At 39.6% G+C, this 26724-nt stretch overlaps 1 protein-coding gene and 2 non-coding genes across 40 annotated transcripts in view; all 3 read left to right on the top strand.

The window, feature by feature from the left end:
* Positions 1-26724, top strand: part of PMS1 (PMS1 homolog 1, mismatch repair system component) — a 474998-nt gene that overhangs the window by 103667 nt on the left and 344607 nt on the right. For 28 of the 38 annotated variants that reach the window (XR_009599278.1, XR_009599285.1, XR_009599294.1 and 25 more), the window contains 3 exons: positions 3338-3498; positions 4115-4221; positions 15882-15963. Coding sequence is in view for 10 of the 38 variants with exons in the window: in XM_060409626.1 (XP_060265609.1) it covers positions 3338-3498; positions 4115-4279 (326 nt within the window). In the remaining 28 variants the exon portion in view is untranslated. Of the gene's footprint in view, positions 1-3337; positions 3499-4114; positions 4523-15881; positions 18975-26724 lie in introns of those variants that run through there. The other 10 variants (XM_060409626.1, XM_042243626.2, XM_042243625.2 and 7 more) reach the window with 3 other exon arrangements.
* LOC114113405 (small Cajal body-specific RNA 17) lies at positions 15297-15438 on the top strand. The gene has a single exon (XR_003588441.1). It is a non-coding gene; the product is annotated as a small Cajal body-specific RNA 17 (non-coding RNA).
* LOC114113390 (small Cajal body-specific RNA 18) lies at positions 15514-15596 on the top strand. Its single transcript, XR_003588427.1, has one exon. It is a non-coding gene; the product is annotated as a small Cajal body-specific RNA 18 (non-coding RNA).

Below are 26724 nucleotides of genomic sequence, written 5' to 3'. Positions count from 1 at the left end.
TTTGCCTTCTGTCTGGTATCAAGCACAAAGGTTCCAGGATGAGTGATTCCACTGTCCCCTGGCCCACTCGCCCCTAAACTTCCCATGGGCAAAGTGTAGGTAAACAATGTCGGAAAATTTTAAAGGAATGATTTACTGAGACATGAAGAGAAAATAAGTAAAAGTGATATACAAAACCATGAAATAGGATATATACAGAAAATGCTTTGGTGTTCCATACTTTAATTTTTATTGACTAGCAGTTTTAAGAAAACCTACTCAGAACTTATTACCCCCTACCTAAATCCTGGATATTTAGATTTGGAGTAAAGAGTTAATTCAAGTGCCAGATCTGCCATTTAAATACATGTTGTAGGGAAAATCAGTTGGCCTCAATGTTTCCGCATCGGTAGCAGCTAATAATTATTACCTGCATGGCATTAGTCTATAAGTATTACATGTATTAATTCATTTGATCTTTCTAAAGGCCTGTGGTTCAGTTACTATGCACATTTTTTACAGTTAAAAAATCAAGGCAGGAGAAGTTTAGTTTGCTTAAGTATACAGAATTAATGATAGAACCAGGATATGAACCCAAGCAATCTGCCTTTAAAACCTAGCTCTTAATTAATGTTTATTTCCTATTAAAATTTATATATTTACTTATATATGCCAGTGGTATGTGTTTAATGGTATGTGTTTAAATTTTCTCTTCTCTTCCTATTCTCCAGCACCTCCTCCCTTGTAGCTCAGTCGGTAAAGAATCTGCCTGCATTGCAGGAGACCTAGGTTCAGTCCCTGCGTTGGGAAGATCCCCTAGAGAAGAAAATGGCAACCCGCTCCAGTATCCTTGCCTGGAAAATCTCATGGACAGATGGAGCCTGGTGGGCTGCAGTCCATGGGGTCACAAAGAGTTGGGCACAGCTGAGCGACTAACACTTCCACTCATTTTTTAGGTCCTCCTAGAAATCTTTTTTCCTCAGAGCTTCTGACATTTAAAGATTTATTTGAAGTATGGAGTTTATGTATGCGTGTAGCAAGATATTTTTTTCTTAGTCTATTTTCCTAAATAACTTTGTGGTATTGGTGGCAAGTACTTTTTTTTTTTTCATGAAAGATGTTATCACAACAATTTTTGTTTAAGTTAGGATAATTAGCCTGTCTGTTTCAGGAGCATGTTTGTTTTTGAGTTACCCAGTAAGTTTCTGTTTCAGGAACACATTCAGCTCTTAACTTGTAGATAGTGTTTTTAAAAGTCCTATAAATGCGGGGTACTTTGCATGGCACCAAAGATATAAAAATGAATAAGCTAGTCATCTGCAAGCTGACTTGAGTGGAATTTACTCAGGTTATCATCAGCATTGTTTCTCTTCTCTGTAACAGATCGAGGTAAAAATATTCATGTTTCCTTTCTTCATTTTTTTTTAGCTGTTTTTTCCTTCATTATTTTTTGTCATTTTTTAAAAAAGACTTATTACTCAAGTCTTTTAGCAAGTTTTACTGTATTGGACTAACTTTTGATCAGCAGTTTGCCAGTTGCCAGAAAACATCTTTGGATAAAAGCACTTGAAAAAGAGGAAGAATACATTTGGCTTTAAGGAAAAGGATTCTTAATGTGACCTTAAAGAAATATGATTGTTAATGAGAATAGCTTTTATTCTGTATCAGTGAGAATTACCCATTTTGGGAACTGCAAGCTTGTCAGACCACTTATTAAAGTATTTTCAGAAAATGGGGAAGCATTTCACAGAATTTTATGAAAACTTCTTGAACGTGATTCCAAATGTCTCCTAAGTTTTCCTTATCTATATTCTATATTCTGCAAACACAGAGATTAACATATTGTTCAATTTCCTCATTTGTTCCCATATACTTTTTACCCGGGCTTCTCTGGTAACTCAGGATGGTAAAGAATCCATGTGCAATGCAGGAGACCTGGGTTCAGTCCCTGGGTTGGGAAGATCCCCTGGAGGAGGGCACAGCAACCCACTCCAGTATTCTTGCCGGAGAATCCCCATGGACAGAAGAGCCTGGTGGGCTACAGTCCATGGGGTTGCAAAAAGTCAGACACAATTGAGCGGCTAAGCACACACAGCAATTTTTACCCATATCCACAAAATTTTCCTGCATTTAGGTAGTCAGTATTAAATGTTTCAGTCTCATCATACTGCAGATAATATAGAACTAGCAATAATGAAGAGTCTCTTGACTGATAAATTTTTTCTATCTGTATATATATATAAGATGTTTACTAGAATATTTTGCTACTTCCTCTTTGCCTGTCTAATCCCTGTTTCAAGTCCCATTTAAGTTCGGTTGGTTGCTCAAACTCGCATTTTGTCTCCCTTTACTGAACTCTGTATTTTATCCCTGAACACTTGATTATGTATCATCTTATATTGTTCTCCAGTTGTTTCCTGGGAGGAACATTAGGATGCCTGCTCTGTTTGTTATACCACCAGTGCATCTGCCATTCAGGTCAAGGAACTAGTTTGTAAATGGCAGGTTAGGAATGGGTTCATCTCAGGACCTGAAACTCTTCAAGCTACATCACTCCTCTTTTAAAATTTTCCCTTTGATAGCTTATTTGGTCTGCAATATTAAGAATACTGTTACACAGATAGAGCCAAAAACCCCAAATCTTTGCTGTTTTCTAAAAATCATAAAATGTGTTCTAAAGCTAAATTTGATGTTTGGGAAGTTCAAATAATAGATATGTCAGATTTAAACATTATTCTAAAAACTAAACATTAGTATTTCATTTCTTCAAACTGCTAATATATTAATAAGTTACTATAGTGGTAATTATTTTGTAGCTTATATGTATATTTATCAACACTTTGTGTACCTTAAACTTACACAGTGTTATGTGTCAAACATCTAAATAAAGCTGGAAAACATAACTTACTATATTTTTATAATAACTTGTAAGATAAACTAATCTTCAAAATAATTCAGGCTTTTAGATATTAAACCAGTAGGATAGAATTTGAATAGCAACAGTTGCTAAAACATTTAAGCCAGTTTTATTTTTATAAATATCATGGGACTCCATTTTCTCTCCAAAGTAAGAAATGTTCTAAACAAATGTAGGGAACAGAACAATAATATCTGAGATTAAATGATATAAAGTACATGTGGTTTCTTTGAGCACTTATGACTTAATGTGAATGTGAAATCCTATGGGAAATTATTATTTGTTCTTCAACTAGGGAACAAAACTTTTTCTGACAATATTAGATTCTAATGAATGTTCACCAGATATTTTAACAGTGATTTTGTTTTTCTTAGACATTTTCTGGAATACAGTTAAAACAAAATTTAACTATATGTAGTTTTATATATATTTTTCTTTTAGGAGTTTCCATTGCTGAAAACTACTTGGAAATAGAAGGAATGGCTAATTGCCTTCCATTCTATGGAGTGATGGATTTAAAAGAAATCCTTAATGCTATATTAAACAAAAATGCAAAGGAAGTTTATGAATGTAGACCTCGAAAAGTGATAAGTTATTTAGAGGTATGTATTATTAGCTTATGTAGATTGGCTAGATTTTAAGGTATTTAACTTTCTTAATAAAATAGTAAATGATTTTGAAATCCTATAAGGTTTGTTATCTGTTTACAAGAGGATAAGCTGCTTAAATGTCACCTGGAGGAAATTTTCCCTAACCATACTCTCTTTATCACATGACTCAGTTTAATTTTGTGCAGTTACTTGCTGAAATTTTGCCTTTTAAAGAATTTATTTATTTTTAATTGGAGGATAATTGCTTCACAGCGTTGTGTTGGTTTCTGGCGTACATCGACATGAATGAGTCATAGGTATACATATACTCCCTCCCATTTCCCACCCCATTCCACCCCCCTAGGTTGTCTAGGTTATCTTTTTATCTTTCCGCTTCTCTGCACTAGATTGTCAGTTTCAGAAGAGCAAGGATGTTGCTTTTCTTGTTCTCTGCTGTATTTATAGAACCTACAACAGTGACTAGCACATAATTGTTGTTTAGTAAATATTTATTGAGTGAGTAAATAATTAAAGAATATAATCAATTTTCTGTCTTCCTATTTGCCAGTAAAAACCTGTTTTCTGCTTCATGTATATCACAGTAAAATGTATGGCTTTCTCTTCACAGGGAGAAGCAGTACGTCTGTCTAGACAATTACCCATGTACTTATCAAAAGAGGACATCCACGATATTATCTACAGAATGAAGCACCAGTTTAGAAATGAAATTAAAGGGTGTGTTCATGGTCGCCCATTTTTTCATCATTTAACCCATCTTCCAGAAGCTACATAATTATGTTTAAGAAAATTTGTTACTGTTGAAGTCAATATGGTCATAAAATAATGAATCGGGTTTAAACTATCTGTGTACTATCATGTGTTAAAATGGTTGTTTTGTAAATAAGGAATCACTGGCCTGTTTGTATATTGAAAATTTTTCCAAAACTATAAAAAATTAATATAGACTATTAATTCATTTTATTATCAAGAAACAACCTTCATAATAACTATTGGTTATAAACTCTAAATTGAAAAATACTTAACTGTTCTTGGGTGTTTGATTTACTCAATCCAGTGAGTCAGCTGTTCTCATCAGATGATTACTTTGGTCATCTGACTCAAAGGGCTGACTCATTGGAAAAATCCCTGATGCTGGGAAAGATTGAGGGCAGAAGGAGAAGAGGGCATCAGAGAATGAGATGCCTGGATGCCTTCACCGATGCAGTGGACACGGACTTCGGCAAATTCGGGAGATGGTGAGGGACAGGGAGGCCTGGTATGCTACAGTCCAGAGAGTCATGCCTGGATGACTGAACATCAACAACATGGACTAAATTGTATCCTCCAAATTTTTCAGTTAAAGCCCTGACCCCACAGTGAGATGGCATTTGCAGATGAACCTTTTAAAGAGGCAGTTAGGTTTAGTGAGGTTAGGGCTGGGGCACTCCTGGTGGGATTAGTGCCCTTTTAAGAAGAGATACCACAGAGTTTGCTTATTCCCTGTTACCGTTTCACCAACATCCCAATTCCTATTCCAGCTGCTGAACAGAGAGAAAAAGCGGCCCTCTAATCCAGGAGTAGAGCTCTTACCAGAAACCAATTATGTCAGCACCTTAACCTTAGACTTCTAGCCTCTAGAACTAGGAGAAAATGCCTGTTGTGCTTTTAAAGCCCAGTCTATAGTATTTTGCTATTGCAGCCTGAACTAATACACTGGGTTCCATCCTATGCGGGGAAAAATAAAACATTCTGGTGTATCGGACAAGTTATCAATCTTGTGTAAAGGAAAAGGGGAAAAGTAACGGGGTGGGGGAAAAGTAAGGAAATACAATTTAGAGAAAAGATAAAACGTAACTTCAAAAATCCTGTTATTTACCTCTATTTGGGGGTAACATGAGAAGTTGCTGTCTCTTAAATGGAAATCGTTGGGCTGTGGGATCGAAATTTGTCAGAACATGGGAAGATACAGATTTCTAAAATTTAGATTTGAGTATTCATAGTGCATGTGTTCTTTGAAAACCAGATCCCACAGTTCAATTTAGTCACTCAGTCGTGTCCGACTCTTTGCGTCCCCATGGACTGCAGCACACCAGGCCTCCCTGTCCATCACCAACTGCCGGAGTTTACTCAAACTCCTGTCCATCGAGTCGGTGATGCCATCCAACTATCTCATCCTTTGTCGTCCCCTTCTGCTTTCAATTGTTCCCAGCGTCAGGGTCTTTTCAAATGAGTCAGCTCTTCACATCAGGTGGCCAAAGTATTGGGAGTTTCACCTTCAACATCAGTTCTTCAAATGAATATTCAGGACTAATTTCCTTTAGGATGGACTGGTCGGATCTCCTTGCAGTCCAAGGGACTCTCAAGTCTTCTGCAGCACCACAGTTCAAAAGCATCAATTCTTCGGCTCTCAGCCTTCTTCACAGTCCAACTCTCACACCTGTACGTGACCACTGGAAAAACCGTAGCCTTGACTAGACAGACCGTTGTTGGCATAGTAATATCTCTGCTTTTTACTATGCTATCTAGGTTGGTCATAACTTTCCTTGCAAGGAGTAAGCGTCTTTTAATTTCATGGCTGCAGTCACCATCTGCAGTGATTTTGGAGCCCAGAAAAATAAAGTCTGACACTGTTTCCCCATCTATTTCCCATGAAGTGATGGGACCAGATGCCATGATCTTGGTTTTCTGAATGTTGCACTTTAAGCCAACTTTTTCATTATCCTCTTTCACTTTCATCAAGAGGCTCTTTAAGTTCTTCACTTTCTGCCATGAGGGTGGTGTCATCTGCATATCTGAGGTTATTGATATTTCTCCCAGCAATCTTGATTCCAGCTTGTGCTTCCTCCAGCCCAGCGTTACTCATGATGTACTCTGCATATAAGTTAAATAAGCAGGGTGACAATATATAGCCTTGACATACTCCTTTTCCTATTTGGAACCAGTCTGTTGTTTCATGTCCAGTTCTAACTTGCTTCCTGACCTGCATACAGGTTTCAAGAGGCAGGTCAGGTAGTCTGGTATTCCCATCTCTTGAGGAATTTTCCACAGTTTGTTGTGATCCACACAGTCAAAGGCTTTGGCATAGTCAATAAAGCAGAAATAGATGTTTTTCTGGAACTCTTTCTTTTTTTGATGATCCAACGAATGTTGATAATTTAATCTCTGGTTCCTCTGCCTTTTCTAAATACAGCTTGAACATCTGGAAGTTCATGGTTCACATACTATTGAAGCCTGGCTTGGAGAATTTTGAGCATTACTAGTGCGTGAGATGAGTGCAATTGTATGGTAGTTTGAGCATTCTTTGGCATTGCCTTTCTATGGGATTGGAATGAAAACTGACCCTTTCCAGTCCTGTGGCTACCACTGAGTTTTCCAAGTTTCCTGGCATATTGAGTGCAGCACATTCACAGCATCATCTTTTAGGATTTGAAACAGCTCAGCTGAAATTCCATCACCTCCACTAGCTTTGTTGGTAGTGATGCTTCTTGAGGCCCACTTGACTTCATATTCCAGGATGTCTGGCTCTAGGTGAGTGATCACACCATCATGATTATCTGAGTCGTAAAGATCTTTTTGTACAGGTCTTATGTATTCTTGCCACCTCTTAATATCTTCTGCTTCTGTTAGGTCCATACCATTTCTGTCCTTTATCGAGCCCATCTTTGCATGAAATGTTCCCTTGGTATCTCTAATTTTCTTGAAGAGATCTCTCAGTCTTTCCCATTATACTGTTTTCCTCTATTTCTTTGCATTGATCACTGAGGAAGGCTTTCTCATCTCTCCTGCTATTCTTTGGAACTCTGCATTCATATGGGTATATCTTTCCTTTTTGCTTCTCTTCACAGCTATTTGTAGGGCCTCAGACAGCCATTTTGCTTTTTTGCATTTCTTTCTCTTGGGGATGGTCTTGATCCCTGTCTCCTGTACGATGTCACAAACCTCCGTCCATAGTTCATCAGGCACTCTATCAGATCTAATCCCTTGAATCTATTTCTGACTTCCACTGTATAATTGTAAGGGATTTGATTTAGGTCATACCTGAATGGTCTAGTGGTTTTCCCTACTTTCTTCAATTTACGTCTGAATTTGGCAATAAGGAGCTCATGATCTGAGCCACAGTCAGCTCCTGCTTCTGTTTTTGCTGACTGTATAGAGCTTCTCTATCTTTGGCTGCAAAGACTATAACCAGTCTGATTTTGGTATTGACCATCTGGTGGTGTCCATGTGTAGGGTCTTCTCTTGTGTTGTTGGAAGAGGGTGTTTGTTAGGACCAGTGCATTCTCTTGGCGAAACTCTGATAGCCTTTGCCCTGCTTCATTCTGTATTCCACGGACAAATTTGCCTGTTACTCCAGGTGTTTCTTGACTTCCTACTTTTGTATTCCAGTCCCCTATAATGAAAAGGACATCTTTTGTGGGTGTTCGTTCTAGAAGGTCTTGTAGGATTTCATAGAACCATTCAACTTCAGCTTCTTCAGCGTTACTGATCGGGACACAGACTTGGATTACTGTGATACTGAATGGTTTGCCTGGGAAATGAACAGAGATCACTTTGAATAAGGAATACAGAAAAATGACCCTCCATTCTTCCAGTAATGTGAATCTAGCCAAATGTGAAACCTCTCTCTAATTTTATTATGGCCTCATCCCAGAGAATCTAAACTGAAGATCCTCACAAGGCAATGAAGGCCTCAATAATTGTCAAGTGAACTTTCTCTATTTGTTACCACAGAGCCTATATCTCATTAGTCTGGATCAACGGCACTGTCTGAATTCTCAAGCAGCCTGCTCTCTCTACCTGCCATTAACTTGGCTAAAGTATTCTCTGAATCTTAATGTGTGCTTCCCTGCTTAAAAGCTTTATTAGCTTCCCACATCCTTGGGATAAAATCTACCAAATCCTTAGAGGCCTAGGAGATCCTTTACGATGAAGGTACAGCCTATCATTCTTACCCAATCTCCATTTCTCAAGAACCAGCAATGTAGGATTTCTTGCACTAAGCAATGCATTGGCACATACTATTTCTCCTGCTTGAAATATGTTTATTTTTCTCCTCCTGTATACTTCCTTAACTGCTTCCTAGTTTCTTCCACAGGTTTCTCCAAGAGAGTAGGTGCCCCTCTACGCTTCCATAGTATATGCTGTGTGTGTTCTCAGTCATTTCTGACTCCTTGTGACCCCATGGACTGTAGCCCACCAGGCTTCTCTGTCCATGAGATTCTCCAGGCAAGAATATTGGAGTGGGATGCCATTTCCTACTCCAGAGAATCTTCCTGACCCAGGGATCGAACACCCATCTCTTAAGTCTCCTGCACTGGCAGGTGGATTCTTTACCACTGCACCTCCTGGGTAGCACATGCTTACTAACCCCGTAACAATTATATTACACTGCAATAATATTTCCCATCTGGAGGGCAAGGAATGTCTTGTAATGTGTTCAGCACTGAGTGTGACACTCTGTAATGTCACTGAATAAACATAGAGACAAATATATAACAAAAGGAGAAATGGGGGAGTTAAAGTGATTCTGAGTCCAATTTCAGTAGGGTGGAAATCTACTCCCCACTCATCCACTGATTAGTTTAAAAGATTTTATGGAAAAAATGAACCTTTTCAGAAGCAGTTAAATATGGTCAATTGTAATACTGGCCTTATTAACTGAAAACTAACTGAAATCCCATGTCCTGCTAATGAATATTCATGACAAGGGGGAAAATTAGTGTGTTAGAAATAACTGTGTACTTCGGAGTCAAATTCAGCATCTTCAGTGCAGAGATGAAAAAGTATGGGCTAAACGAAATGGACCTGAGATTGTTAGGAGAACTTTGATATAAGATATGGCTGTGGCTCTCCTAATGTTGCTCAAAGTTGATAACCACTGAAACCGGACTTTCAAAACTAGAAAAAGGAATTTTACATTAATTTACAGTGGCTTAAGGAGGAGTAAAAAGTGTGATTAAAAGTATAAGCAAGCAGAGAAAACAATTTCAAGGCAGAATTGGAGAGAGCTCAGTATTGTGTTAGTATTAAAAGAAACAGAAGATTTTGATGATTAAAAATGTTAAAGGTGATATCACCCAAAAGATGGAGAATAAATTAACAGGTCACTCTTAATTATTCATGTCCATGAACAGAAGTAATTGATATCTTGAGTCACCTTTTATTCGGTTTTGCAGTAAAATGTATGATTTCTTTCAGTACTTCTTTTTTTGTTTATGGTAATATCAACATTTGAAGTTAAACTAGTAAAGTACTAGAACAGTTGTGGCCACTCAGGCAACTCAGAGTTAGTAATTCTGGGTTCTATTTTCTCACCTGTAAAACTGATTGGATTATTACCATCCCAAAGATTCTTTTTAGCAACTATGAATCCATAAACACTAGTTTGCCAAAATCTAAAATTTCAAGAATATGTGTAGATCATCTAAATACCTTAATATCATTACTGGTATTTTTTAATCTCAGCAACTTTGGTTTTTATACTAGTGAGTCAAACTCCATCTCCAACTTCAATAAATAGATAGTATTAACATTCTTAGTTAAGAAATACAGGCTGCAGTGGAATAGATGGCAATTCCTGCAATCTGAAGCCATAAAATCTGGCTAAGATCACCCAATTCAAGTCTAACATTTTCTAGTATGTTTAAAATTTGAAACCTTATAGACATTGCTGGATGACTACATGACTACACACAAGGAGAAAGATCTATCCAAAGCGGCCTTCAGGCTTTATCTCTGCGTGACTTCCACGTCACCCTAGTGCTAAAGCCCAGACTCAGATTCCAAGCAAAACCCTTGGGCCTCAGGAGTCTCTTGGGAGACACCTTAGGAGTACTCCCTCTTCCTTGCCAAGCTGTAACCTACTGATAAAAACGGGCAGTTGGGGGTGAGGCTTTCCTTTCCTTCCTGATCTCCTCGCCTCTCCCTTAATCTTCAGCTTCCCAAACTGCAGCGGCCGTCACCTCCATCCTGTGAGCAGGGCTTCGCGTGGCCACTGCCCGCTCGAGCCATTCTGTCCCGAGGTTGGCAGCTGGGCGGGGTGCGGCTTCCTGTAGGGGATGGGGAGGGCGCGCGTAGGGGCGGGGCTTCCACACTCTTCCCAGGAGCTGGGAGGCAGGACCTCAATAGAACACCCCTCCCACAGCCATCCTGCCCCCTAGATTTCACAAACTGCCTCAGTTAATCTAGCACTCCTTAGAGAGGCGACAGAGGCTGTTTTGTAATTACTTCTTTCCCCAAATACTTTGTTCTTTAGTCACTATGTCGTGTCCATCTCTTTGCGACCCTATGAACTGTAGCTCACCAGGCTCTTCTGTCCGTGAACTCCAGGCAAGAATAATGGAGTAGGTAGCCTTTCCCTTCTTCCAGGGGATCTTCCCAACCTAGGGATTGAACCCAGGTGCCCTGCATTCCAGGTGGATTGTATACCATCTGAGGCTCCAGGAGAGCCCCTCTCAAATACTTATCTTGACCTTAATGAGTAGGACCTGTTTCTCACGTCAAAACAGTGTGAAAATGGTAAAGAACATGAGCTCTGGGATTGGAGTCTCAATTGTACCTACAATCCTAAATCTGATGAGAAGATTAATGAGATCATATAAAGTAAGTACATAATGTATATAGCAAATTGGTGGTAAACACTTGTCCTAACTACTAACTTAATCCAATATAAAGTACTGGAAAGAAAATGCAAAATGAATCTATTCTTTTAAGAAGCCGTTGCAGGGCCTCTTCGGCTTTTCAAGTGGCACAGTGGTGAAAAATCCCGCTGCCAATGCAGGAAGCTCAAGAGATGCAAATTCAATCCCTAGGTAGGGAAGATGCCTTGGAAAAGGAAATAGCAACCCACTCCAGAATTCCTGCCTGAAAAATTCCATGGACAGAGAAGCCTAGTGGGCTACAGTCTATGGGGTCACAAAGAGTCAAACACAATAGCAATTGAGCATGTAGGGCCTTTTATAATAGACCGTAAGCTGGAAAGTGATTCCAAAATTTAGTTTAGGTCTGGTACAAATGTATGATGCAAATCTTGTTATTCTATATATCTCTATGAACTTCTCTTTCCTCAATTATCCATTAATTAAAAAGGATTACTCCCAGAAATGTGTCCCAGAGAGGGCCCCCAAATTTTTAAAGGGAATAATGGGAAAGACTCCAGTATTTGAGTTGTTGGAAACCAGACAGTGCTAGGAAAAGAGTCCCAGGTACAGGTAGAATTTCAGGTATCACAATTTGTACCTCCTAACACAAACATCTTAATTTTAAAATTAATGAAATTTGAAAATTTCTGTAATTTTCCTTGAAAATTACAGGTGGTATATATGGAGACAGTGTATACAGTATAACATTTTACATAACAAATACAATCACTGAAAATCATAAATATAACCCCATGAACAGTATGAAAAGGCAAGAAGATAGGACACTGAAAGATGAACTCCCCAGGTTGGTAGGTGGTCAATATGCTACTTAGGATCAGCTGAGAAATAACTCCAGAAAGAATGAAGAGATGGAGCCAAAGCAAAAACAACACCCAGTTGTGGACGTGACTGGTGACTGAAGCAAGGTCTGATGCTGTAAAGAGCAATATTGCAGAGGAGCCTGGAACGTTAGGTCCATGCTGCTACTGCTGCTGCTGCTACTAAGTCACTTCAGTCGTGTCCAACTCTGTGTGACCCCGTAGATGGCAGCCTGCCAGGCTCCCTCGTCCCTGGGATTCTCCAGGCAAGAATACTGGAGTGGGTTGCCATTTCCTTCTCCAATGCATGAAAGTGAAAAGTGAAAATGAAGTCGTTCAGTCATGTCCAACTTTTAGTGACCCCATGGACTGCGGCCCACCAGATTCCTCCATCCATGGGATTTTCCAAGCAAGAGTACTGGAGTGGAGTGCCATTGCCATAAATCAAGGCAAATTGGAAGTGGTCAAACAGGAGATGGCAAGACTAAACCTTGACATCTTTAGGAAGCAGTGAAATAAAATGGACTGGAATGGGTTAATTTAACTAGACACATTTTATCTACCACTGTGGGCAAGAATCCCTTAGAAGAAATGGAGTAGCCATCATAGTCAACAAGAGAGTCCGAAATGCAGTACTTGGGTGCAATCTCAAAAATGACAGAATGATCTCTGTTCATTTACAGAGCAAACCATTCAGTATCATGGTAATCCAAGTCTATGCCTCGACCAGTAATGCTGAAAAAAGCTGAAGTTGAATGGTTCTTTGAAGATCTACAAGACCTTCTAGAATGAACACCCAAAAAAGATGTCCTTTTCATTATAGGGTTCTGGAATACAAAAGTAGGAAGTCAAGAAACACTGGGACTAACAGGTAAATCTGGCCTTGGAGTACAGAATGAAGCAGGGCAAAGGCTAATAGAGTTTTGCCAAGAGAACACACTGGTCATAGCAAACACCCTCTTCCAACAACACAAGAGAAGACTCTACACATGGACATCGCCAGATGGTCAATACCAAAATCAAACTGGTTATATTCTTTGCAGCAAAAGATGGAGAAGCTCTATACAGTCAGCAAAAACAAGAGCAGGAGCTGACTGTGGCTCAGATCATGAGCTCCTTATTGCCAAATTCAGACTTAAATTGAAGAAAGTAGGCAAAACCACTAGACCATTCAGGTGTGATAGGGATTAGATCTGATAGACAGAGTGCCTGATGAACTATGGATGGAGGTTGTGACATCGTACAGGAGACAGGGATCAAGACCACCCCCAGAGAAAGAAATGCAAAAAAGCAAAATGGCTGTCTAGGGAGGCCTTTTCAAATAGCTGTGAAAAGAAGAGAAGTGAAAAGCAAAGGAGAAAAAGAAAGATATACCCACTTGAATGCAGTTCCAAAGAATAGCAAGGAGAGAAAAGGCCTTCTTCAGTGATCAATACAAGGAAATAGAGGAAAACAAGAGAATATGAAAGACTAGAGATCTCTTCAAGAAAATTAGACATATCAAGGGAACATTTCATGCAAAGATGGGCTCAATAAAGGGCCGAAATTGTATGGACCTAACAGAAGCAGAAGATATTAAGAAAAGGTGGCAAGAGTACACAGAAGAACTATACAAAAAGATCTTCACAACCCAGATAATCATGATGATATGATCACTCACCTAGAGCCAGACATTCTGGAATGCGAAGTCAAGTGGGCCTTAGGAAGCATCACTACCAACAAAGCTAGTGAGGGTGACAGAATTTCAGCTGAGCTGTTTCAAATCCTGAAAGATGATGCTGTGAATGTGCTGCACTCAATATGCCAGCAAATTTGGAAAACTCAGTGGTGGCCACGGGACTGGAAAAGGTCAGTTTTCATTCCAATCCCAAAGAAAGGCAATGCCAAAGAATGTTCAGACTACCATACAATTGCACTCATTTCACACACTAGTAAAGTAATGCTCAAAATTCTCCAAGCCAGGCTTCAACAGTATGTGAACCATGAACTTCCAGATGTTCAAGCTGTATTTAGAAAAGGCAGAGGAACCAGAGATCAAGTTGCCAACATCGACTAGATCATCAAAAAAAGCAAGTGAGTTCCAGAAATAAAACATCTATTTCTGCTTTATTGACTATGCCAAAGCCTTTGACTGTGTGGATCATAACAAACTGTGGAAAATTCTTCAAGAGATGGGAATACCAGACCACCTGACCTGCCTCTTGAAACCTGTATGCAGGTCAGGAAGCAAGTTAGAACTGGACATGGAACAACAGACTGGTTCCAAATAGGAAAAGGAGTACATCAAGGCTGTATATTGTCACCCTGCTTATTTAACTTATATGCAGAGTACATCATGAGTAACGCTGGGCTGGAGGAAGCACAAGCTGGAATCAAGATTGCTGGGAGAAATATCAATAACCTCAGATATGCAGATGACACCACCCTTATGGCAGAAAGTGAAGGACTAAAGAGCCTCTTAATGAAAGTGAAAGAGGATAATGAAAAAGTTGGCTTAAAGCTCAACATTCAGAAAACTAACATGGCATCTGGTCCCATTGCTTCATGACAAATAGATGGGGAAACAGTGGAAACAGTGTCAGACTTTTATTTTTCTGGGCTCCAAAATCACTGCAGATGGTGATTGCAGCCATGAAATTAAAAGATGCTTACTCCTTGGAAGAAAAGTTATGACCAACCTAGATAGCATATTCAAAAGCAGACATTACTTTGTCAACAGAGGTCTGTCTAGTCAAGGCTATGGTTCTTCCAGTGGTCACGTATGGATGTGAGAGTTGGACTATAAAGAAAGCTGAGTGCCAAAGAATTGATGCTTTTGAACTGTGGTGTTGGAGAAGACTCTGGAGAGTCCCTTGAACTGCAAAGAGATCCAACCATTTCATCCTGATGGAGATCAGTCTTGGATGTTCATTGGAAGGACTGATGTTGTAGCTGAAACTCCAATACTTTGGCCACCTGATGTGAAGAGCTGATTCACTGGAAAAGATCCTCATCCTGGAAAAGATTGAAGGCAGGAGGAAAAAGGGGACAACAGAGGATGAGATGGTTGGATGGCATCGCCAACTCAATGGACATAGGTTTGAGTAAACTCCGGTGATGGACAGGGATCCCTGGCGTGCTGTGGTCCCTCAGGTCGTGAAGAGTCGGATATGACTGAGCAACTGAACCGAACTATTCAAAGTGTTAAGTATCTTTTTTAAAAAATTGGAAAATCTGGGTGGGCGGCTGCGCAGAACAGCCTGGGGCCGGGGGCCCGAGGCGGCTGGACAAGCCCGGGAGGCCTGGGCGCGCGAAGCGGGGCAGGGAGGTTGGTAGGTGTGGGGTGTAGCGAGTGGCGTAGGGGACAGGATCGCCCCCGGGTCCACGATGCAGCTCCCGGATGAGGCCGCAGTATTTTCCTTATATGATCGGGCCCCATGCCTGCGGCGCCGCTGGCCCGGAACCTGAGAGGATTATGAAAACGTGTCTGGCGAAATGGGGCCAGGGACCCGGGGGCTGGGAGGTTAGGGGGAGGCAGTTAGGTTTAGGTTTGGGTGAGGTTAGGGTGGCCCCTGCCGCTCTGCGAGCCCTGGTCGATGATGACGTGACCACTGCGCAATCTGAGTTCTGGGAACTAGGTGATGGAGCGTGTTCTGAGAACGGACTGAGACTGGAAATTTAAAAAAAAAAAAAAAAAATTGGAAAATCTGGTGCTTAAATTTTAATCTAGGCTTGTATCTGATGCCATTTGGAAACAAACTAAAGTGTTAGCTATTCCTAAAATAGTTTTATCTATAACAGACTTAAATATACTTTTCTAGATAACATTTGCATCCAGATACTTAACAGATAAAGTAATGACTGGCAAATTTCAAATTATCTTGAACTTATTTGAATGTTGAACTTACTGGATTTTTATGAAGTTTCTCATAGGCATCTTAATTGTTTTGCAATTTAGATCATAGAAATGAATGATGAATTAAGAAGAAACTGGCAAGAAATGGACTTGAGTGGATGGAACGTATTTTGGGAAGGAAATGGTATGTTTTCAAAAGTTAATTTTATTTCCTTTAAAAGAACAGTTTTTTCCTAAATGTGCTTTTATTTTATCTATGACAAGAAATGATGTTAACCTGCCTAGAAACATATTTTAAATATTTTGCTAATAATAATAGTGAAAATTTTTTCCATGTGTGTTTACATCTTAATAACTAAATGTATATAACATATCTACTACCTACTTCAAAGTTTTTGCACTGTTTTTAGTCTTTTGTTCTTAGCTTCCCTAGCCATATAAAAAAACTCATAAATCGAACTTTTCCCTCCATACATAGTGATGATCCTTGATGTCCCAGATGAAAACAAGATTAAAGCACAAACCTTCACACATGAGGTTTCCAACTTTTCAAAGGTTCTATAGGAGTAATCAAGTTATAACTACTTTTCCCATTTAAAACTCAAATGAAATATACCGTCCTTCTCCGCCCCCAGAGTTGAAGATGAATACTTCATTTTTTCTAGGTTTCTTCAACTGACAAGTTTGAGGATACTCTGTGTATTCTAGTAGGTCTGTTGTCGGTATCTGTGAGTTGTACATCTCCACATTCAACTGACCATGCATCAGAAATATTCAGGAGCAAAACCTGAATTTACCATATACCAACAATTTACCATACACCAGCTTCCCTGGTGATTCAGATGGTAAAAAGTCTGCCTGCAATGCAGAAGCTGTAGGGGACATGTCTTCAGTTCCTGGGTTGGGAAGATCCCCTGGAGAAGGGAATGGCTACCCACTCCAGTATCCTTGCCTGAGGAATTCCATGGACAGATGAATCTCGTGGGCTTCAGTCTGTGGGGTTACAAAGAATTGGACATTACTGAGCAAATATTTACATAGTATTTACATTATATTTACAACTATGTACAAAGTATTTACATGGTAGTATATTTCGTAAGTAATCTAGAGAGAGATGAGTTAAAATATACAGAAAGGTCTGTATAGGTTATATGCAAATACCATGCCATTTTATATGAAAGACTTGAGCATCTTCTTAGATTTTGGGATCTGTGGGGAATCCTGGAACCAATCTTTCATGGATACCAAGTGATGGCTATATATGAGTATAGCCTAAGTCAGCACTTCTCAAATTTTAATATGCATATGAATCTCCTACGCATCTTGTAAAATATATGTCTGATTTAGTAGGTCTGAAATAGGGTCTAATATTCTGCATTTCTGACAAGTTGCCAGGTGCTGCTGGTTCAGGAACTATATTTGAGTTAACAGGAGTGCACATAATTTTTGGCCAAATGCTAGATTCTTGAAATAGACTGCACATAAACTGTTAATCCAAATATACTGAAAGTCAGTCAGAATTATGAATGTGTTTATAGCTCTCTACTTTTGTTAGGAAGTTAAATTTAGGTTTTCTTTTGTGACATCATTCTTTATAAAGAAGTAGGATATATATATAAGTTGACCTTTGGTATCTGTGTGGGTTGGGGTCTGAGGGGAATACCAGAATCCATGAATGCTCAGGTCCATAGTGGGCCCTCTGTTTCCACAGATGTGTAACCTGGTAATACTAACATCTGGCTGTATGCTTATTGAAGAAAAGTCACGAATAAGTGTATCTGCATAATTCAAACTTGTGTTGTTCAAGGGTCAACTGTATTCTCAAAATATTAGAGGTGGGTGGGTGTTAGTCACTCAGTCGTGTCCAACTTTTTATGAACCCATGGACTGTAACCAGTCTCCTCTGTCCGTGGAATTTTCTAGGGAAGAATACTAGAGTGGCTTGCCATTCCCTTTTCTAGGGGATCTTCCTGACCAAGGGATTAACCCTGGATCTCCTGCATTTCAGGTAGATTCTTTACTGTCTGAGCCACCAGGGAAGCACTACTGAGGTAGCTGACTCCAAAATAACCACCATCAGCTTTCCCTTCTTATACACACAAGCCATCTCCCCATTAAGAGGTGGAATCTACTCCTCCATTCCCTTGAATCTGGGCTAGTTGTTGACTCCTTTTACCATTAATTAGATTATAACAGCAGTGAGGCTATATGCCTCCCAAAGCGAAGTCAGATGCCTTGCCGCTTTCCTCGTGGGTCTCTTGAAACTTCTGCGGAAGTCAGTCACCTCGTAAGAAGTCAGCCTACCTTGAGCCTGCCATTATGTGAAAAAGTACAAGCCTGCCAGGTGAAGAGGGCATGTTGAAAATGAGATGCTTGACTAATTGATTCCCAGTTGTTCAGTCATCCTAGCTCAGGTGCTGGATGTTGAGTGGAGACACCTTTCATTGATTATGATCTCAGCTTCCATCTGATTGTTTGAGGTACCCAAGGGAGGACTGCCCAGCTGAGCTCATCAGCTGCCCAAACCATGAAAGATAATCTGTTAAACCACTAAGTTTAGAGGTGGTGCAAGTGGTAAAGAATCCACCTGCCAATGCAGGAGACGAGACACAAGAGACGCGGGTTTGATCCCAGGGTTGGGAAGATCCCCTGGAGGAGGAAATGGCAACCTCCTCCACTATTCTTACCTGGAGAATTCCATGGACAGAGAAGCCTGGAAAGCTATAGTCCATGGGGTTGCAAAAGAGTTGGACACAACTAAACATGCACACATAATGCATGCAGAGATAGATAAACAGAACATTTATCTTATGCCAGCCTGAGGAGTTTTATAACTGAAATGTCATGTTGATCTTACAGAAAATGAGAGGTTGCAAATGCATCTGAAATTTTCATGTAAATAATACTGCAGGCTAGGTTTTTTAAAAATTATTATAAACTTACTCATGTAATATCTAGGTCTTATTTTCATTAAAATGTTCTAGTACTAAATATTTGAGTCATATTTTATGATCATGCCTTCGAGATTGAGGAAAATATTAATTTGGAAATCTGATTTTCAGCTTTTCCACATAATCACTAGAATTTTCCATTCTTGCCTGTAAATACTGTCACTTATCCATGGGATCAAACTATGAGTGAGAATTAGATTAATATTCTTTATTGAATATTAAATTTTATTTTTGATTCATGCCATGATTTGTCTAGATATTGCTTTTTACATTAGTTTCTTAAGGGGGCTTTATTGTTTCATAAAGAATGATTTTATAGACATTTAAAAACAGGAGGAGAAGGGGATGACAGAGGATGAGATGGTTGGATGGCATCACTGACTCCATGGACATGAGTTTAAGTAAGCTCCGGGAGTTGGTGATGGACAGAGAAGCCTGGCATGCTGCAGTCCGTGGGGTCGAAAAGAGTCAGACATAACTGAGAGACTGAACTGAACTGAACTGAACTGAAAGATTAATAGATGTACGTGAAAGAGATTTATATATATTCAGGAATAGCTACAGCCAGTAAAGAACTATAGGAAAAGCAGTTGAATATATCAAAAACTCATCAAGAAAAAAGAAAAAAAAATCTTAAAATGAATTTTTTTCTTTTGTTTCTTTTTTTTTTGACAAGAAACATAAAGAGGAAAACTCCACAGCACCTCAAAAGGCTAATATCTTTTGAGGTAGAAATATATAGAGGGAATAAACCATGTGATTTAGAAGAAAAAAAGAAAAGATTTAAGTGAAATTTTTTTAAACAAGGAAAACAAAGAGTAAAACTCCATAGCACTGCAAAAGGCTAATGTGAAGGTGGAAATATGTTGGGGAATAAACAGTGTGATTTATGAAAAGAAAGAATCTTAAAATGAACTTTTTAATTTTTATAACATGAAAAACAAAGAGGAAAACTCCACAGCACTGCTAAAGGCTAATGTGAAGGTGGAGATATGTTGCAGGAATAAACAGTGTGATTTATAAGAGAGAAAAAAAATTAAAAAGAAAAAATTTTTTAAAGACTGTCAAGGTTGTAGATCTTGGTTGCGGAGTCCACCACTGTAAAGGGTGTTGCGTTAGTGTCCTATTATGTTTTCCTGGTAGGGGGAGTTTGTGCCTATGTTCTGGTTGATGGAACTGGTTGTTGTCTCTCTGAAGGGCAGTGCAGTGTCCAGTAGTAGGTTTTGGAGTGTCTTTAGGTTCAGTATGCCTTTGGTCAGTGTTCTGGCTTGGGCAGTGTTCAGTTCAGTTCAGTTCAGTTCAGTCGCTCAGTCGTGTTCGACCCTTTGCGACCCCATGAATCACAGCATGCAAGGCGTCCCTGTCCATCACCAACTCCCGGAGTCACTCAAACTCATGTCCATTGAGTTGGTGATGCCATCCAGCCATCTCATCCTCTGTTGTCCCCTTTTCCTCCTGCCCCCAGTCCCTCCCAGCATCAGAGTCTTTTCCAATGAGTCAGCTCTTTGCATGAGGTGGCCAAAGTACTGGAGTTTCAGCTTTAGCATCAGTCCTTCCAAGGAATACCCAGGGCTAATCTCCTTTAGGATGGACTGGTTGGATCTCCTTGCAGTCCAAGGGACTCTCAGGAGTCTTCTCTAACACCACAATTCAAAAGCATCAATTCTTTGGCGCTCAGCTTTCTTTATACTCCAACTCTCACATCCATGCATGACCACTGGAAAAACCATAGCCTTGACTAGACAGACCTCTGTTGACAAAGTAATGTCTCTACTTTTCAATATGCTATCTACGTTGGTCATAACTTTTCTTCCAAGGAGTAAGCACTTTTAATTTCATGGCTGCAATCACCATCTGCAGTGATTTTGGAGCCCCCAAAAATAAAGTCTGACACAGTTTCCACTGTTTCCCCATCTATTTGCCATGAAGTGATGGGACTGGATGCCATAATCTTAGTTTTCTGAATGTTGAGCTTTAAGCCAACTTTTTCACTGTCCTCTTTCACTTTCATCAAGAGGCTTTTGAGTTCCTCTTCACTTTCTGCCAAAAGGGTGGTGTCATCTGCATATCTGAGGTTACTGATATTTCTCACAGCAATCTTGATTCCAGCTTGTGCTTCATCTAGCCCAGCGTTTCTTATGATGTACTCTGCATATAAGTTAAATAAGCAGGGTGACAATACACAGCCTTGACGTACTCCTTTTCCTATTTGGAACCAGTCTGTTGTTCCATGTCCAGTTCTAACTGTTGCTTCCTGATCAGCATATGGGCAGTGTTAGGCATGTCTATTTACTCAGCTGCTTCAAAGTGACCCTCTCAGCATATCTGCAGTGCTGCCAGCCCCCTACTTGTCCCTGGGATCATTGCCAGTGCTTCTGTTCCCCTGTCCTGCCCTGTGCTTCTGGCGCAAGCTTGCTGAGTAAGGGCTTGTGTGGATCTTTTCCTGTACCTTCTGTGTCACAGAGACTTGTGTGGGCTTCCTGTAGCCCCCTTGAGCTCACCCTCTGAGTCGCAGGCCTTGTGTGCACTTGTCTCAGTTCCTGAGGCCCACCCTCTGTGTCACGGGGCTGGACTGTGTGCACTTGTATCAGCTTCCTGGGTGGCATTCTGCATCGCGGGACTTGTGTGGACTTGTTTTGGCTCCCTGGGCTGGCTTCTGCATTGTGAGACTAGTGTGGAGTTGTTTCGGCTCCCCATGCCGCCTTCTGCATGGTTGCCGGGTTTATATGCGTTTGTTCTGTCTTACCACCTGCCCTCTGGGGGTTATGTGTTCTCTGGACTGTGCCAGGAGGTTTGTGTGCACTTCTCAAGTTTGTGTGCCTCCCCTCTATCAACACCCCAGCCCTGCCCTTTGCACCATGGGGGTTTTGTGCACCAGCTGTGTTTGTATGCCATGCCACACTTGGCTCGGTGTCAGATCTTATGTTCAAATGTTTAATCCATTTCGAGTTAATTTTTGTGTATGGTTTAAGTTAGTGATCCACTATCACTGTTTTTACATGGGACTGTCCAATTTTTCCAATACTATTTATTCAACAGATTGTTCTTTCCCCACTGTATATTTTTGGCTTCTTCATCATGAATTAATAAGTTATATATATAATATATAATTAATAGGTTATATAGATATACACATGCTATATATATAGCTTTATTTCCAGGACTATTCTGTTACATTGATCTACGTATCTGTTTTCACACCAGCACCATACAGTTTTAATTACTAGTCTTTGTAATATAGTTTGAAATCAGGTAGCATGATGCCTTCAGCGGTTTATTTTCTTTCGGAAGGTTGCTTTGGTTATTCAGGGTCTTTTGTAGTGCCATAAAAAATTTAGAATTCTTTGTTCTATTTTTGTGAAAGCTAAATTTGAATTTTGATAGGGATTGCATTGAATTTTTTATATTGCTTTGCATAGTATGGACATTTTAACAGTTAATTCTTCCAACGCTTGAGCACGGAATATCTTTCTATTTATTTATATCGTCTTCAATTTCTTTCATTAATGTCCTATAGTCTTTTTATATCACATCTTTTACAAACCCACAGCAAACATTATCCTCAGTGGTGAAAAATTGAAACCATTTCCCCTAAAGTCAGGAACAAGACAAGGGTGCCCACTCTCACCACTACTATTCAACATAGTTTTGAAAGTTTTTGCCACAGCAATCAGAGCAGAAAAAGAAATAAAAGGAATCCAGGTTGGAAAAGAAGAAATAAAACTCTCACTGTTTGCAGATGACATGATCCTCTACATAGAAAACCCTAAAGACTCCACCAGAAAATTACTAGAGCTAATCAGTGACTATACTAAAATTGCAGGATATAAAATTAACACACATAAGTCCCTTGCATTTCCATATACTAACAATGAGAAAACAGAAAGAGAAATTAAGGAAACAATTCCATTCACCATTGCAATGAAAAGAATAAAATACTTAGGAATATATCTACCTAAAGAAACAAAAGACCTATATATAGAAAACTATAAAACACTGATGGACACAAATAGATGGAGAAATATACCATGTTCATTGATTGGAAGAATCAATATAGTGAAAATAAGTATACTACCCAAAGCAATCTATAGATTCAATGCAATCCCTATCAAGCTACCAGCGGTATTTTTCACAGAGCTAGAAACAATTAATTTCACAATTTGTGTGGAAATACAAAAAACCTTGAATAGACAAAGCCGTCTTGAGAGAGAAGTATAGAACTGAAGGAATCAACCTGCCTGACTTCGGGCTCTACTACAAAGCTACAGTCATCAAGACAGTATGGTACTGGCACAAAAACAGAAATATAGATCAGTGGAACAAAATATAAAGCCCAGAGATAAGTCCACACACATATGGACACCTTATCTTTGACAAAGGAGGCAAGAATATACAATGGATTAAAGACAATCTCTTTAACAAGTGATGCTGGGAAAACTGGACAACCACTTGTAAAAGAATGAAACTAGAACATTTTCTAACACCATACACAAAAATAAAATGGATTAAAGATCTAAATGTAAGACCAGAAACTATAAAAATCCTAGAGGAAAACATAAGCTAAACACTCTCCGCCATAAATCACAGCAGAATCCTTTATGACCCACATCCCAGAGTAATGGAAATAAAAGCAAAACTAAACAAATGGGACCTAATTAAAATTAAAAGCTTTTGCGCAACAAAGGAAACTGTAAGCAAAGTGAAAAGACAGCCTTCAGAATGGGAGAAAATAATAGCAAATGAAGCAACTGGCAAAGAATTAATCTCAAAAATATACAAGAAACTCCTGCAGCTCAATTCCAGAAAAATAAATAACCCAATCCAAAAATGAGCCAAAGAACTAAATAGACATTTCTCCAAAGAAGACATTCAGATGGCTAACAAACACATGAAAAGATGCTCAACATCACTCATTATCAGAGAAATGCAAATGAAAACCACAATGAGGTACCATTTCACACTGGTCAGAATGGCTGCTATCCAAAAATCTACAGACAATAAATGCTGGAGAGGGTGTGGAGAAAAGAGAACCCTCTTACACTGTTGGTGGGAATGCAAACTAGTACAGCCACTATAGAGAAGGTATGGAGATTCCTTTAAAAACTGGAAATAGAACTGCCATATGACCCAGCAGATGACATGATACTATATATAAAAGCAGTATGCCACTGCTGGGCATACACACCAAGGAAACCAGAATTGAAACAGACACATGTACCCCAATGTTCATCGAAGCACTGTCTATAATAGCCAGGACATGGAAGCAACTAGATGTCCATCAGCAGATGAATGGATAAGAAAGCTGTGGTACATATACACAATGGAATATTACTCCACTATTAAAAAGAATACATTTGAATCAGTTCTGATGAGGTGGATGAAACTGGAGTCTATTATATAGAGTGAAGTAAGCCAGAAAGAAAAACACCAATTCAGTATACTAACACACATATATGGAATTTAGAAAGATGGTAATGATAACCCTATATGTGAGACGCAAAAGAGACACAGATGTATAGCACAGTATTTTGGACTCTGGGAGAAGGCAAGAGTGGGATGATCTGAGAGAATACCATTGAAGCATATATTATCATATGTGAAACAGATCACCAGTCCAGGTTCGATGCATGAGACAGGGTGCTCAGGGCTGGTGCACTTGACCCAGAGGGATGGGATGGGGAACGAAGCAACTGACAAAGAATTAATCAGTTCTTTGGGAAGGGGTGGGAGGGGGTTCACGATGGGGAACACATGTAAACCCAAGGCTGATTCATGTCAATATATGGCAAAACCCACTACAGTGTTGTAAAGTAATTAGCCTCCAATTAAAATAAATGAATAAAGAATTTTAAAAAGAAAAAAAAATAATATACAGGTCTTTTGCCTCCTTGGTTAAATTTATTCTTGGTATTTCTGATGTGATTACAAATGAGATTGTTTTCCTTATTTCTCTTTCTGATAGTTTATTGTTAGTGTAAGGAAACAAAACAGATTTTTGAATACTGCACCTTTGTTGAATTCATTTATTAGTTCTAATGGTTTTTTGATAGTCTTTAAGGTTTTTTGTATATAGTATCATGTCATCTGCAATCAGTGACAGTGTTACTTTTTCCTTTGCAGTGTATCTTCTCTGACTACTATGCCTAGGACTTCCAATACTGTATTGAATAAAAGTGGGCATCATTGTTTTGTTCTTCATCTTAGAGAAAAGCCTTCAGCTTCTATCTATTAGCTTGTTAGCTAGAGTTTGTCACATATGGCTTTTGGTTTTGTTATGTTGAGGTGAAAGTGAAAGAGAGTATTAGTAACTCAGTCATGTCTGACTCTTTTTGACCCCGTGAACTGTAGCCTGCCATGACCCCTGTCCATGGAATTCTCTTGGCAAGAAAACTGGAGTGGTTAGACATTTCCTTCTCCAGGGGATTTTTCCCAGCCCAGGGGTCAAACCCAGGTTTCCTGCATTGCAGGTGGATTTTTTACCATCTGAGCAACCGGGGAAACCTGTTATTTTGAGATATGTTCTCTCTATTCCCACGTTTTGAGTTTGTTTTTTTTTTTAATCATCAGTCAGTTCAGTTCAGTTGTTCAGTCATGTCCGACTCTTTGCAACCCCATGAACCGCAACACACCTCCCTGTCCATCACCAACTCATGAAGTCCACCCAAACTCATGTCCATTGAGTTGGTGATGCCATCCAACCATCTCATCCTCTGTTGTCCCCTTCTCCTCCTGCCTTCAATCTTTCCCAGCATCAGGGTCTTTTCAAATGAGTCTGCTCTTCACATCAGGTGGCCAAAGTATTGGAGTTTCAGCTTCAACATCAGTCCTTCCAAAGAAATCCCAGGGCTGATCTCCTTTAGGATGGACTGGTTGGATCTCCTTGCAGGCCAAGGGACTCTCAAGAGTCTTCTCCAACACCACAGTTCAAAAGCATCAATTCTTCAGTGCTCAGCTTTCTTCACAGTCCAACTCTCACATCCATACATTACCACAGGAAAAACCATAGCCCTGACTAGATGGACCTTAGTCGCCAAAGTAATGTCTCTGCTTTTGAATATGCTATCTAGGTTGGTCACAACTTTTCTTCCAAGGAGTAAGCGTCTTTTACTTTCATGGTTGCAGTCACCATCTGCAGTGATTTGGGAGCCCAAAAAAATAAAGTCTGACACTGTTTCCACTGTTTCCCCATCTATTTCCCATGAAGTAATGGGACCGGATGCCATGATCTTCATTTTCTGAATGTTGAGCTTTAAGCCAACTTTTTCACTCTCCTCTTTCACTTTCATCAAGAGGCTTTTGAGTTCCTCTTCACTTTCTGCCATAAGGGTGGTGTCATCTGCATATCTGAGGTTACTGATATTTCTCACAGCAATCTTGATTCCAGCTTGTGTTTCTTTCAGTCCAGCATTTCTTATGATGTACTCTGCATATAAGTTAAATATGCAAGGTGCCAAGGAGTAAGCGTCTTTTAATTTCATGGCTGCAGTCACCATCTGCAGTGATTTTGGAGCCCAAGAAAATAAAGTCAGCCACTGTTTCCACTCTTTCCCCATCTATTTGCCATGAAGTGATGGGACCAGATCCATGATCTTAGTTTTCTGAATGTTGAGCTTTAAGGCAACTTTTTATCATCAGTTCAGTTCAGTTCAGTCTCTCAGTCATGTCTGACTCTTTGCGATCCCATGAATCACAGCAAGCCAGGCCTCTCTGTCCATCACCGACTTTCGAAGTTCACTCAAACTCATGTCCATCAACTCGGTGATGCCATCCAGCCATCTTATCCTCTGTCGTCCCCTTTTCTTCCTGCCCCCAATCCCTCCCAGCATCAGGGTCTTTTCCAATGAGAAAGGATGTTAAATATTGTCAAGAGCTTTTCCCGCATCAGTTGAGATGATCATTTGATTTTATCCTTTGTCTTGTTGATATGGTATATAATGTTGATGGACTTGTGGATTTTGAATCATCCTTGCATTCCTTGAATAAATTCCACTTGA

Source organism: Ovis aries, chromosome 2 (genome assembly GCF_016772045.2).
Source record: "Ovis aries strain OAR_USU_Benz2616 breed Rambouillet chromosome 2, ARS-UI_Ramb_v3.0, whole genome shotgun sequence".
Classification (NCBI taxonomy): Eukaryota; Metazoa; Chordata; class Mammalia; order Artiodactyla; family Bovidae; genus Ovis; species Ovis aries.
Note: the sequence above shows the minus strand (reverse complement) of the source record. Positions and strands in the feature narration are given on the sequence as shown.